The following is a 15,073-nucleotide window of genomic DNA, read 5'->3' as shown; positions in this document are numbered from 1 at the left end:
CGATTCAGTTACATGGGTCTTCCTCAGGGCTCATGCTTAAGCCCCCTTCTATACAATTTTTACGTAAACGACATCGATAAATGTATCAACACATCTTGCACGCTAAGACAACTTGCCGACGACAGCGTTGTGTCTATTATAGGACCCAAAGCTGGCGATCTGCAAGGGCCGTTACAAGATACTCTTGCCAACTTATCCACATGGGCTCTTCAAATGGGTATCGAGTTCTCTACGGAGAAAACTGAGCTGGTTGTATTTTCAAGGAAGCGAGAACCAGCACAACTACAGCTTCAACTAGGGGGTGAAAACATAGCTCAGGTCTTCACATTTAAATATCTCGGGGTCTAGTTCGACTCCAAAGGCACATGGGGATGTCACATTAGGTATATGAAACGAAAATGCCAACAAAGAATCAACTTTCTTCGTACAATAACCGGATCGTGGTGGGGTGCCCATCCAGGAGACCTGATCAGGCTGTACCAAACAACGATATTGTCCGTGATGGAATACGGATGCTTTTGCTTCCGATCCGCGGCGAACACTCATTTCATCAAGCTGGAAAGAATTCAGTATCGTTGTTTGCGTATTGCCTTGGGTTGCATGCAATCGACTCATACGATGAGCCTCGAAGTGCTGGCGGGCGTTCTCCCATTGAAAAACCGGTTCTGGGATCTCTCATATCGTTTACTCATTCGATGCGACATTTTGAATCCTCTGGTGATTGAAAATTTCGAAAGGTTAGTTGAGCTCAATTCTCAAACCCGTTTTATGTCCTTGTATTTTGATTACATGGCTCAGAATATTAATCCTTCTTCGTTTGTTTCCAACCGTGCTCATTTCTTGGATACTTCTGATTCTACTGTGTTTTTCGATACTTCCATGAGAGAAGAGATTCGTGGAATTCCGTATCACGTGCGCCCTCAAGTGGCCCCAAATATTTTTTATAATAAATTTAGAACAGTCAACTGTGAAAAGGTGTTTTACACTGACGGATCAAACATTAACAAGTCCACAGGCTTCGGTATCTTCAATCAAAACATCACCGCTTCGTACAAACTCAGTGATCCGGCTTCAGTTTACGTCGCAGAATTAGCTGCTATTCAGTACACCCTCGAGATCATTGAAACCTCGCCCAAAGACCATTACTTCATTGTCACGGACAGTCTAAGCTCAATAGAAGCTCTCCGGGCAATGAAGCCAGGAAAGTACCCCCCTTATTTTCTGGGGAAAATACGGGAACACTTGAGAACTTTATCTGAACGGTCTTATTCAATATCGTTAGTCTGGGTCCCTTCGCATTGTTCCATTCCGGGAAATGAAAAGGCAGACTCATTGGCTAAGGTGGGCGCATTAGAAGGTGATATTTATGAAAGACCAATCTGCTTCAATGAATTTTTCAGTATTTCTCGTCAGAAAACTCTCGAAAGTTGGCAAACTTCATGGACGAATGACGAACTGGGACGATGGCTACACTCCATTATTCCTAAGGTATCAACGAAACCGTGGTTCAAGGGGATGAACGTGAGTCGTGATTTCATTCGCGTTATGTCACGGCTCATGTCAAATCACTATACATTCAACGCACATCTCCGGCGTATCGGGATCGTGGAGAACGGGCTCTGCACCTGTGGCGACGGTTATCAGGACATCGAGCATGTCGTGTGGTCGTGCGTAGAGTATCGCGACGCCAGGTCGAAGCTACTGGAATCCCTCAGGGCCCGAGGTAGACCGCCTGAAGTTCCGGTTCGGGATGTGTTGGCGAGTCGGGATAGCTCATATATGCTTCTGATATACGAGTTTCTCAAACACATTAATATACAAGTGTAATCTGTTACATCTGGCTTAGAAAGTTCCTCCTATTTATCGACGTTGTTTCAACTGTGGCTAAGAATTATTTCTCAACTGCAGGTTCGACACTAACTTCCGCCGATTATCCCGATTCCTCATCTGTCCACCATCTTCATCGGAACTAACAAGATCTTTGTGCTGTCACTAACCTTTTCGCTTCCCCCCTCCCCGTCTCTTCACCATCTCGATGTCAACTAATTAGATCTCTGTCGTTTTAGTCAATTCATTCCCATATCCCCTTTTTACTCCGTTTTCCGCAATATTTACTTCGCTATTTTTTTTTTCTCATTTTCTTCTGTAACAACACCATCATCGCCCACGGAAACTTACCAACAGCATGCGGGCCACCCGCCGGGTATTCGTAACCTGGGGGTGTTTCCCGCGGACCCACACGGACCGAAGAATGCGGCCAACATGAACATTCACCAACGCCATATGGAAGACTCTCATGAAATATTCAATTCACCGGCCACTGCCGATCACCAGCTGAAGGCTGGTCTGCCAAAGTCAACCATTGCGACCCAAATATGACATTACTCAATGATACAACCCTAGTTTTAAGTTAGTCGTAAATTAAAATTAGTAAAAGCCCTTGGCATCTTAGAGCTTAAGCAGTGTGCCTTAAACATTATATTCTTGAATAAAAAAAAAAATGTTTGAAGCTGACTCGAGGACTCGATATAAAGGGTGATTTTTTAAGAGCTTGAGAACTTTTTTAAACAATAAAACGCATAAAATTTGCAAAATCTCATCGGTTCTTTATTTTAAACGTTAGATTGGTACATGACATTTACTTTTTGAAGATAATTTCATTTAAATATTGACCGCGGCTGCGTCTTAGGTGGTCCATTCGGAAAGTCCGCTTTTTTATCGACAAATTTTGTTCAGCGATGAGGCTCATTTCTGGTTGAATGGCTACGTAAATAAGCAAAATTGCCGCATTTGGAGTGAAGAGCAACCAGAAGCCGTTCAAGAACTGCCCATGCATCCCGAAAAATGCACTGTTTGGTGTGGTTTGTACGCTGGTGGAATCATTGGACCGTATTTTTTCAAAGATGCTGTTGGACGCAACGTTACAGTGAATGGCGATCGCTATCGTTCGATGCTAACAAACTTTTTGTTGCCAAAAATGGAAGAACTGAACTTGGTTGACATGTGGTTTCAACAAGATGGCGCTACATGCCACACAGCTCGCGATTCTATGGCCATTTTGAGGGAAAACTTCGGAGAACAATTCATCTCAAGAAATGGACCGGTAAGTTGGCCTCCAAGATCATGCGATTTGACGCCTTTAGACTATTTTTTGTGGGGCTACGTCAAGTCTAAAGTCTACAGAAATAAGCCAGTAACTATTCCAGCTTTGGAAGACAACATTTCCGAAGAAATTCGGGCTATTCCGGCCGAAATGCTCGAAAAAGTTGCCCAAAATTGGACTTTCCGAATGGACCACCTAAGACGCAGCCGCGGTCAACATTTAAATGAAATTATCTTCAAAAAGTAAATGTCATGTACCAATCTAACGTTTAAAATAAAGAACCGATGAGATTTTGCAAATTTTATGCGTTTTATTGTTTAAAAAAGTTCTCAAGCTCTTAAAAAATCACCCTGTATAAGAATATAATGTGTTCTGTTTCGCTGCGTGTAACATGTAATTCGATGAAGGCACTGAGTAGCGCAATTTCGAAAAACTTTTCAGCGTTAATTAAGCAAATTTAACAAATATAAAATAAACAGATTTCTTCGTATCTAAATATTCCGAAACGCAAACAATGAAATGTCACTGTGAGCAAATTTATTACTTTTGATCAGAAAATTGACTCCAATTCGTGGATAAAATTCTTAGAAAAACATTAGACTTTTTTCCGGCGTTTGTTTGTCTAACAGTATCCGGTTGATTTTCTACAATTTATTTGAGAATCTGTTTTGTTTTGTACAGTTAATAGTCTCCGAATGACAACGATATGTCCTGTTCAAACATCAGCATTAAGTCGAATTGGTCTCTCTATCTGTGCAGAATAAATGGTTTTCTATACTAAAGACGTTTGCGAAGCTACCTTCAAACCGTAATATGTGAAATATGATGACTTGTTACCCAATTCTGTAATTGTTCTTATAGAATGAATTACTACATAAGTAATGTTCTTTAAAGTCGCTGAATTTTCAAAGAAATCGTAATTAGAGAGTGTATCGAAAAGTAGTTAGCAACATTAATTATTGAATAAAAACGTCCACCAGATGATACCTTTTTTTATCAATACGCATGTGTTTTTGCATGGATATTCTTAGGTGTTTTAGTTCTCATGACATTATTTTAATTATCGTCGTTTTAAACGGCAATTTGAGATTTTAATCACTCATTACCCTGTAATGCCGAAACTGCAAAACATATCGACTTTCAATCTTAGCGTGCGACAATCGATTGAACATTCCATGAGATGTCGAAGAAAGTTCCACTTTAGAGTTTTTCGTCATCATTGTTGGTACTTCCAGAGCCGGTATTCAGGAATTAGCATAGCCCAAAATGATTCGAATGGCCATAAATTATTACGCCAAACAATTTACATGAAATTTATAAACTCATCATCTGTAATTCCAGAATCGGATAAAATTCACCAATTTTGTATGGGACCTTAAGTCCTGTAATATTTGTTTTTGAAGTTCGATTTGGTCTTTTTTGAGAAAATGATTGAGCTTTGAGAATCGATTCGATACTGGAACCGGAATTCTAAAATCGGTGTAGCCGAAATCAGTTAAATTCACCTGAGCAGTGTGTAGACATCTTTGAGAAATTGTAGTGCGAATTAAAATTTGAGGGTACATTCCGAATCCAAAACCGAATACCGCTCAAACTGAAATAAATTTATTTGGTAATCGACTATCCAAATCTGCAAACCCGATAAACCTGATTAATTTATGTGAAATGGACATTTTTATACTAATCACCCTGCATTTTCTAAACCAGATTCGGATCTGACTAAAAAGTAAGAGGTTTTATAGGATTTTAAGACCTCTCATTTGAATCATAGATGATTCTTAGATTTTATTTGAATCTTAGATCGGTTCAGCCATCTACGAGAAAAATTAATTGCATTATTTTTATTTCGTTTCACATATCATCCTGTGGTTCCGCAATCAGAAGTCGGATCCAAACGTAATTCAGGAACCTTGTTTGGGAGTATACGACTTTTCATATGAATCTGAGTTTGTAGAAAACGGTTTAACCATCTTCGAGAAAATTGAGTGAAATTATTTGTCACACACGCATTTGCTGATCTCGACGAACTGAGTCGTATTGTATATGGAAGTCATGTTCTTCCAGCATTTATTGCTGTAAATAGTTTAAATCAATATAATTATGGAATTACTTCCAACTCGGTAATGCTGGTATCATCTGGTTTACATATGCCATATTCGAAAGATTATGTTGCCAAAAATGAACCGTGCTAAAATTGGTCCGAGGCAAATTGTCATAAAAAAGGATGCTGTACACAGTCTTTTTGGTACTTAGAAACAATTATATGTAACAGTATAATAATCGTGTTTCATGTTGTTCCCAAGCATTGCTTTTTCATACAGCGCTCAAAATTCCTTCTACTGAAATAAGGCTTACACAAAAATATCGATATCTCCGTTAAAAATGGACGGATTTTAACAATCTATGGCTTGTTGGATAGGTATTACCGAGCGAAATCTAAGTCTGGAAACATATTCTGTTTTCAAGGTCAAATGTGACAGATACTGTCAAAAAACTGAAAATTTTGACATAAAACTTCGTATAACTCAAAAAGTAAACATCCGATCTCAAAACCATTCAATAGCGTTCTGGGTGACGGGGGGACCTTTCATTTGCGACTAGTTTGATCAAAATCGGTCCAGCCATCTCTGAGATCACGACCTCTTAGTTGACAACACACATACAGACACACACACATACACACACACACACAGACATTTGCTCAGTTCGTCGAGCTGAATCGATTGGTATATGACATTCGGCCCTCCGGGCCTCGGAAAATTTTTCGAAAGTTTGAGCGAATTCTATACCTATTTTTTATATATATAAAAAAGGTAAAAAGCGAAAGAAAAAATATTTTAACATCAGTGTTCGATATATTGTAGAAAAATTACATTTTTAAGCATTTCACTGATTATATTGAAGAAAATCCTGGTTTCTGTGAAACGCTCGCACTTTAGACTTGACATTCTTAATTAAATTCTGCACAGTTACTTTTGTGACTTTCCTGGTGGCAGCTGTCCCTTTTTTTAACTCCTGCATGTTTTGGGACACTGTATCTTCCTTCCGAAAGTGCCACTTGATAATTGCCCAATACCTTTCAATTGGCCGAAAATCCGGGCAGTTCGGTGAGTTGATGTCTTTTTGTACGAATTGTACATTATTTTTTGACAACCACTGTAGAACGGAGTTGGCGTAGTGGGCTGAAGCCAAATCCGGCCAGAAGAGAGGAGGAGCCTTATGCTTTCTGTACAGTGGCAGCATTCTCTTCTTCAAACATTCTTCCTCGTACACCTTGCCGTTAATTGTGCCCTTCGTGAAGAAAATCGACGACCGCAAACTACAGGTACAAATTGATTGCCAGACCAACACCTTCTGCACAAACTTTTCCATCGCCACCGTGGTGTCAGCGTCGTCCAGGTCCTGGTACACCGATTTCGTATAATATTGCGGTCCGGGCAGCGCTCGAGAGTCTTCCTTGGCGTAGGTTTCGTCGTCGATCAGGATGCATCCGTCTTTATTCTGTAGAATCCGGTTAAACAGTTTTCGCGCTCTTGTTTTGGCCTGAACTTGCTGTACCAGGGACTTTTTCGGCACCTTCTGTTTCTGGTACATTTTCAAGGAATTCCGAACTTTGATCCGTTGAATCATCCCGATGCTGGTGTTGAACTCCTTGGCCAAATCCCGCGTTGACGCCGATGGGTTTTTCCTGATGTACTCAACCACTTTTATGTCCCGGCCGGGCTGGCTGGGACCCGTTTTCCTACCGGATCGGGGCAAATCCTTCATGGAAAGGGTCTTACCGAACTTCTCGATAATATTTTTGACACTGGTGTGGTGCATTTCACCCGTTTTGCAGTTTCGTTGTTCGTGACACCACTTTCTGAGCACCAAGTGTGCAGAATTTTCTTTCGTGTTTCCGGATCAATTCGACTCATCATTGAAACGATAAACCGTACCGGAACCAATCGATTGCGCAGCTGTTATTGACATGCAAACAAACATGTAACCACAAAACACGCTTCAAAAAATTAAGCCATTTCAGAGTAATAACTGTTTGAATGTTGCTAACTACTTATCGATATACTCCTTAGAAATAGGTGAAAAGTCGTTGCGCGACTTAATCAAAGACGTAAAAAATAATCAGTAAGCTTTCGAAATGCTCGCACTCGCTTTCTTGTTGCATAGACTATCCAGATAAAAAAATAACGATCATTGCAGGAATGCAATTTTCGTAACGAACAATTAATTCGCTAGTATAATAATAAAATTTTCTTTCATGTTTATTAGCATACATCGTAAGACAATGGAAACCAGAACTTTTTGCCTTGAAAAGGACTAACAAGCGTGCGACAAACATATTGATGGACCATTTTTGTAACTGTTGCTTGGGCAACATGATTAACATCTTCCAAGCATAGTTTTTGTTTATTCATTTAGTAATTTGAGTAATTTTCTCTATCACAAAATGCTGTCTCAGTACGCATAATCAAATTCGCATGGATTCCGTGCGGTGTCTAGTTTGTTGATTCAGATTCTCAGCATATATATATTTGATAATGAATAGCCAAGTACAGCTTGCACTGGAGAAAAAAAAACGAAAAAATTCAAACCACTTGTAAACTAATGTTCTTTGGAATATTTTTCGCTCGATTCAAAGACACATTGTAAAATTGAATTGAGAAACATTATTGAAAAAGAAAAAAAGCGTTCTCTGCATTCGTACTAAGGGTTGGATTTGAAATGGTGGAATTGAACGCCCTAATTTCAACCACTTTGCAAAACACTTTGCATTTCAAATTTGTGCATCCTCCCAGCCCAGCCCAGCCCACTCGACTTCGTGCTCCACTGAAATCGCCCTGGTGCAGACAGTATTAGGCTAATGATGGAAATTGACTGCTGATTCCAGTGCTGAACGGAGTACTGTGGATCGTAGTCACATTTCCATCGTACCGTTCTGACGCTCTCCACAATTTTCACAATGATGTAGTGCACGACTTGCCGAGTGCGGAGTGATTGGAGCGCTGCACTTCTATCGGGTTTGGATATGTGCCGGGTATGCATGCATAACTAGCTACTACTGTAAGACAACATCGAACGGAGCCGCCCAGCCGATTCACATGTCGGATGACGTCCATGGGAGTGGGTGAATGTTGTTGGTGAGCGTTGAAAGCGTCGGAAGCAAGGAGAAGATTTAACAATGTTCAATGTAAAACCCACATGGGCAACAGGTTATACGAAGGAAACTGCGGTTGGTCGTAGAAGGGTTTTTCCGATTTTTTGTTTTGCAATTCTGAGTAAACAACAACAATAAAAGTCCTATCGAAACTGACGACAGACACAAAATTATTCCGAACCTGCGGTTCCTCTATCTGCCACAGTTGACACAAAATTGCTGAAGCAAAAATAAAGTTGAAACTCTGTTTTCTCTGAAATCAATCGATTGGAAAAGTTTTTTTCACTACATGCACCCCAATTTAAAACAAAAAAAAACTTTTTGTCGCATGATGCGTTTCGGATTGGTGCAGCACTTCGGCAACAAAACGTGCAGAATTTGCTCCTTCCATCTTTCCATCAGTCCCAAGGCAGCCAACAGACATTATCAAACATATGAAAGTGATTTGCGAAACGTGCCCCGCATTGCCGAGCAGATTTTTCCAATTTTCACTGATGCTAACAACTCACAGGTTGGCTTAAATATGGTATATATTTTTCAATCATTTCAAACTCTGCGTCAATAATTTAACAACTCACATAAATTTGAGTAGAGTCTGGACGGTCATATAACCGGTAATGACATATCCGACGGCCCAGGAGATACCGCGTGCCGGCTGAGGAATCACGAAAACGGCGTACACCAGCGTGTGGACAATGCGAGCGATGGCCACTACTCGGAACAGGTTGGTGGCCAGCCACACCGAAGGACCGGTGAGTGTGTACAGGAAGCCGATGACGAAGAAAGGCAAAATGTTTTCCAAATCATTCAGGTGAGCACGCCGCACTCGCTCTACGTCCGGATCCGCCAGATTGATTTTACCGCCTCGGATTGATTTGGCATCTTCTGGGTTGGCAAAAGCCTTAAACCAAAAAAAAAATCAATCGTTTTCCGAATCACAACGATCTAAGTATTTAACCTTCGAATTACCTTATTCGCGTGACGTTTTCGGGCAGTTAAAAAAGACATGGCCAGCATTTTCAACACCAAAACCGAGGACCAAAACACGTACGAACGAAACACGGTTGGATCGACATCTTCGAAAATGTTTCCCATGATTAAGCTACTTGAAATTCACTTGATGCGAGTTGCTGGACGGTAGCAGATTCTACCCGGTTAGACGATTGGAATTCTAATGACACTGGAGTCGTGAGTTATGTCACCGTTTCAAGCAAAACAACACCGTTTCAAACCGGCTTGGCTATCTTATCAGTCTGATTTCATTTCTTGATGGTAAATCTTCCGCATAACCCCCCTGCCAACGCATAAACGTGAATCGGAGGGCTTATCTTTGACTTAAAATATTATGCGATATCGATTTTGATTTGTCATGATGACGGGTCGGTAACGAAAGCATTCCGTTTGTGTTAGTGTGTAAGCAATAATTTGATTAGGGGAACGAGGGCAACATTTTGGTTTAATGATTATTTTCAGCATTTAAATGAAACTATTTCACTCTGGCAAAGTAAGGTTACATTTAGCTGAGCGCTGTGCAATACCCCGCTTTGCCCTGTCCTGCTTTGCCCAGTGAAAAAATTTTTCTTTCCGACTCGTAGCAAACACAATAATGCTCGAAAACGAAAAACATAATCAACTTTCTTTGCGTTTCGCCTTCGGCTCGTCAGTGCTTAAAGCAGTTCAAATTGAACTGCCATCACACTACTAATGTGACCCTTTAAGGATATAACACTATGTGCCATATCCTATCTGACGTCTCGGGCGTAAACGAATGACGACTGGCTACTGGTCGCCGCAGAGTTTGAACATTTAGGGGTTTTTTGTTTTGTGCAAAAAAGCACATATTTAGTTTCAACTTTCTCTGCGTTTCGCCTTCGGCTCGTCAGTGCTTAAAGCAGCTCAAACTGATAATACTTTATTGAGGCAGAAAACAAATCAATATGGAATACAACGATTTTTTTTTAAATAAGGATTGCGAGTTGCGTGCAATTGAAGAATTGACGAAAACGTGTTGTAAAGCTCGAGGGTATTTCGAAACGGAATTCCAAATTTTTTCGGTAGCTGGCAACATAAACCATAAGAGATATTAAGAAAATCCCGCTTTGCCCTTCTTTCTCCTATACAATATTTTCCAGTACTGATTTTTGTTAGTTTATTTCGTTAGTAAAAAGTAAGAGGAAAATCAGTAATTAAAAAGTTTCCAAAGTCTTCATCTGGGCCTATTTAACTCATAGTACTCTGACGAACTTTCTGACTACGTCTTTGTTTTCCATATAGGGATGCGAATTAAAGAACGTTATTTAATGCACCTAAGTTAATAAGAACTTTTCTTTATTTTGCATCATCGCACTAAATGATTAAACACACTTTACCCTACAGTTCTGGAACAGGAAGTCGGACCCGGATGAAATTAAACAGTAACCTATGATTTTCTTCACTGGTGCTTTCGGAAGCGGAAACCGGAGACTAATATTTCCAAAGTAGTTTTGTATATTCACTAGCTAACAAGATCTGCCAACTTGATGAATTTACCAGTAAGTTTTATAAAAATGTGCACCTCGTTTCGCCATAACTTGTGAAAAAGAATACTATTTAAATAGAAAATTTTCTCTAATTGCACTGTAATATCGGAACCGGAAGTCGTATCTGGATCCACTTTTCGAGGACTTTTTTAATAATTTCAAAACTTTTTATTTGCTGCTTAGTTTGTGAAAATCGGTTAAGAAATTTCCGAGAAAATAGAGTGCGCATTTTTTCATAAATTTCATTCCGGAATCGAAAATAGGATTCAAATGAAATTCAGGAAAATTGTATGCGTCTTTAAGTCCTTTGATTTGAATTTAAGTTTGTCAAAATCGGTGCAGACATCTCTGATGGCGTTTTTCATTGAGAAACACTGGTGGCGTGGATTGCTCTGGGTTTGCACTTTCGAGCAGAAATGGCAATGAAACACCATCAAAATATTGCATTTCTGCTCGAAAGTGCAAAATCAGAGCAATCCACGCCACCAGTGTTTTTCAATGAAAAACGGCATGAGAAAATCGAGTGACATATTGGTCACATACACACATCTATACAAAACACATACACACACGCACAGACATTTTGAGATCTCAACGAACTGAGTCGAGTGGTATATGACACTCCGAGCCTCGATTGTAAAGTACGTTTTTCACAGCTATTGCATAGCCTTTCTATAGAAGAAAGGCAAAACATGCATACTCCACCTAGCAGTGAGATGATACCTCTTTTTATCAATCATCATGTTTATTTCGCGTGAATGTTCCTTATTGAAAACTAAACATTCATGAAATTATTTCAATGACCGTCGTTTTAAATGAATTGTAATTAAAATTTTTTAACTAAAAGATGAAACGGAGATAGAAATTGTATGAAATCTTATAATGATGCCTTTTAATCTAAACGTGTGACAATCGATTAAGCATTCCATGAGATGTAGAAGTGAGTTCCTCTTTATAGTTTTTGTCATTATTTATGGAATTTCCAGAAACGGTATTCAGAGACCAGCACCAAAATAAGACGAATAATTGGAAATAGTTTTGAGCTCAACTTTTAAAATTTTTTGGTATCATTATCGTCCATGACGGTTTAAATCATCATCCTTTAATTTCAAAATTGGAAGTCGGAATCGGATGAAATCCACCAATAATGTATGGGACTATAAATTTATTTTAATTTGAATTTTTGTTTATTAAATTCGTTTTGGCCTTCTTTTAGCTTCTTTATTCTCGATATTTACGGAAACGGAATTCGAAAAATTCCACTTCCACTCAGTCAGTTAAACTCGCTGAATTATTAACCATTTAATACAATTCGAAATTTTTGAAAATCAGTGTAGCCATCCTATAGAAATCGAAAGGCGGAAAATTTTTGGTTACCTCCCGGGATCGAAAACCGAATACCGGTAAAATTAAATGAGTTTATTTGGTCGTCAACGCTTGAAATCTGTGATCCTGATAAACCCAAAAATCAATATAAAATTTTTACACTAATCACTCTCTATCTCCAGAACCTGAAGTCGGATTTGATTAAAATAAGCAGTTTTTAAGGGACGATTTATTAATTTTAGTTGGTTTCACGTAAAGTCGCCATAACTAAGTTCAGTTTTTGCAATGACTGAGTGGAAACGTGTATTGGAGAAGTCAAATGAATGAAAAGCTTAACAGAAAAGATGATTTTTTGGGTAAAAGATACGCTCTGAGATAGAATTCGAACCTGCGTTCCCATGTATTCCGTACATACGCCCTACTATTTCGCCACTCTGAACCTTGTATTAGACACAGCTCTAGGTATGATAGACCATACATCGAACATGATCTTCATCCTGGCCGTCACCCGACCGGTACCATGCATAGTTTTTACGGGACCTTAAGACGTTTTATTTGGATGTTAGATGTTTACAGAAATCAGTTAGGCCATTAATGAAATTATTTTCATACACAAATTTTCTTATCTCGACGACTTCTTCGAATGGTATAAGGGTGTTAGAAGTTGTGTTCTTCCAGCAATTATTGATTCAAGCAGTGTGAATCACAATAAATATGAAATTGCTTTGAATTCGAACGTATCATCTTTCTAACACATATATCGTACATATATCACGTTTGAATGATTATGTTGCCAAAAACGAACCGTGCTGAAATCGAAAAGTCATGGATAAGAGTGCTGTTCATAGTCTTTTAGGTGCTCAGAAACAATAGCATAAAACAGTATTGAAAATCGTGTTTCACTTTGTTCCGAAACATCGCTTTATCATCAAGCGCGTAAAACTCCTTTACTGGAATAAAGGGAAAAGTTGCCTATACAAAAATAAGGATATCGTTAGCAATACACTTTGTAATTCTTACTCTATATTGCTGAGGCCAGCCCACAGTGAACGAAATTATTCTTTTAAAAACGTGCTTAATCCACCTAGCAGTGAGATGATATCTTTTTTTATTAATCCGCATATGTTTTCCAACATGAGTATTCTTCGGTGTTTCAGTTTTCATGACATTATTATAATGTCCGTCGTTTTAAGTGGCAATTTGAGATTTTAATCACTCATTACTCTGTAACAATCGATTAGACATTCCATGATATGTCGAAGTAAGTTCCATTTTAAAGTTTAGGGTAATTTAAGGTACTTCCAGAGCCTGTATTCAGGAACCAGCATAACGCAAACGGATTCGTATGGCCATATGACGAAGAAAGTGCAATGTTTTTCAGTTCAACTTTAAAGCTTTTCGGGATTGTAATCTTCTATATCGCCCTGAATTTTAAAAATTCATCATCCTATAATTCCAGAATCGGAAGTCAGAATTGGATAAAATTGGATTTATTTTAATTTGAAATTTTGTTTCTGGTCATTTTGTCCGTGGCTCATATCATCCATTGCTACATCGTTGAAGTTGTGAGATGCGCTTTGTACATTGATTGCAGTTGATAGTTGGTTAGATGGTGAAGGTGGAGAAGAACATCTCATGACCAGGATGATTGATTTCTTCAACTCCAATAACATCCTGTACAACTTTTAACATGAGTTTTGTCAAGGTATGCTATACTACAATCGCATTAGTTGAGCTAATGGATAGTATCATTAAGGAGATCTATTCTGAGCAGATTGCTGGGTCGTTTTTCTTGGATCTAAGAAATGCTTTTGATACCCTGAACCACAATATTCTCCTGCGCAAACTGAACCGGTATGGCATCAGAGCGTCTATTTTCCTTTCAAATAGAACCCGGTTTGTAAATGTAGGGGATGCCAAAAGCTCAAGACGTCAAATCGACGTAGGGTTTTCCACAAGGTAGCAATATTGGGCCTCTTTTATTCTTGGTATATATCAATGATATACGTAACCTAACACTAAGAGTTGTTCCTATATTGTTTACTGATGACACTGCGTATTTTTTTATCCGTGTAAAGACACACCAACTTTAATGGCATGCATAGGAAAAGTGAAAAGTTTTTGATATAAAATACCTCTTGCTGTTGCAAACGCAATAACATCATTTTTTATCCATGCCTTCGGAAATATGTTCAGCAATGCACTAAAAATGGGATAAGCTCAGATAGCCCTATTGGGCGGCTTTAACTCAAATTTACTGTCTTTGAACATAGCGAAAACACAGAATGGCATCGCTCTAACGATACAGAATACTCTTCCTGATGATGTCAAACAAATCTCGAATCTGATCTTAATCAAAATTAGATTGAAGCGCTACTTAAAATAAATAGATTACTGTTGGTTATGTAAATCCTGAAATATTAATATGAGCCCCTTAGAAGGAATTCTACATTCCACTGGGAGCTCGAACATAGTGTAAATAGTGCATTGTCTCTTAGCTAGCATATAACGTTAGATGTAATAGCCTCAGGCGACAAGGGACGCGGACGAAGTGAGCTCACCACCACCGACATTATTTCAACGGCTGTGCCGATTGTCATATAGAAAACAGCTCAACTATATAGAACTTCTGTACTTGCTCATAAGTGTAAAGGCCCTACGCAGTGCAATTAGCATTTATGCACCTGTGGAACTACGTATTAAAATGAAACACTCAACGAAATCGTTCAGTTCAATCCACCTACTGCTTCCTCTGAAAACTGATTTAAGCTTTTTCTAGCTCGATAATGCTGTTCAGGTCCAAAGCAGCTCTTTGTTTCCACGAAGGACGTGATAATACTTGATTTAATCCTTCAGTGAAAACTGAAAACCTCAATGCTCTCATTGAAATTTCAAAAACCCTCGTCATTAACCTTACAGCTCCCGTACACTAAGCTCATCATTCCGTGCCACGGTTTGTGTTTTCAACCT

The 15,073-nt window shown here is 39.0% G+C and overlaps 2 protein-coding genes across 13 annotated transcripts in view; one reads left to right on the top strand and one right to left on the bottom strand.

Moving 5' to 3' along the window:
* LOC131428837 (uncharacterized) overlaps positions 1-15,073 on the top strand; it is a 505,952-nt gene that overhangs the window by 214,496 nt on the left and 276,383 nt on the right. The gene's annotated exons all lie outside the window — the stretch shown is intronic.
* Positions 8,771-9,529, bottom strand: LOC131428838 (microsomal glutathione S-transferase 1-like). Its single transcript, XM_058592894.1, has 2 exons — positions 9,228-9,529; positions 8,771-9,159 (listed from the first exon to the last, which is right to left on the bottom strand). The coding sequence occupies exons 1-2, from the start codon at positions 9,351-9,353 to the stop codon at positions 8,833-8,835; spliced, it is 453 nt and encodes a 150-aa protein (XP_058448877.1). The 5' UTR covers positions 9,354-9,529; the 3' UTR covers positions 8,771-8,832.

Source organism: Malaya genurostris, chromosome 2, assembly GCF_030247185.1.
Source record: "Malaya genurostris strain Urasoe2022 chromosome 2, Malgen_1.1, whole genome shotgun sequence".
NCBI lineage: Eukaryota > Metazoa > Arthropoda > Insecta > Diptera > Culicidae > Malaya > Malaya genurostris.
This window is presented reverse-complemented; position numbering and strand designations above follow the sequence as displayed.

Bases quoted from the DNA above. Each gene is read 5' to 3' on its own strand.
- LOC131428838 (XM_058592894.1), bottom strand. From the start codon at position 9,353: ATGGGAAACATTTTCGAAGATGTCGATCCAACCGTGTTTCGTTCGTAC. The intron at 9,160-9,227 runs GTAATTCGAAGG...TTTTGGTTTAAG, and splicing joins GAAAACGTCACGCGAATAAG to GCTTTTGCCAACCCAGAAGA.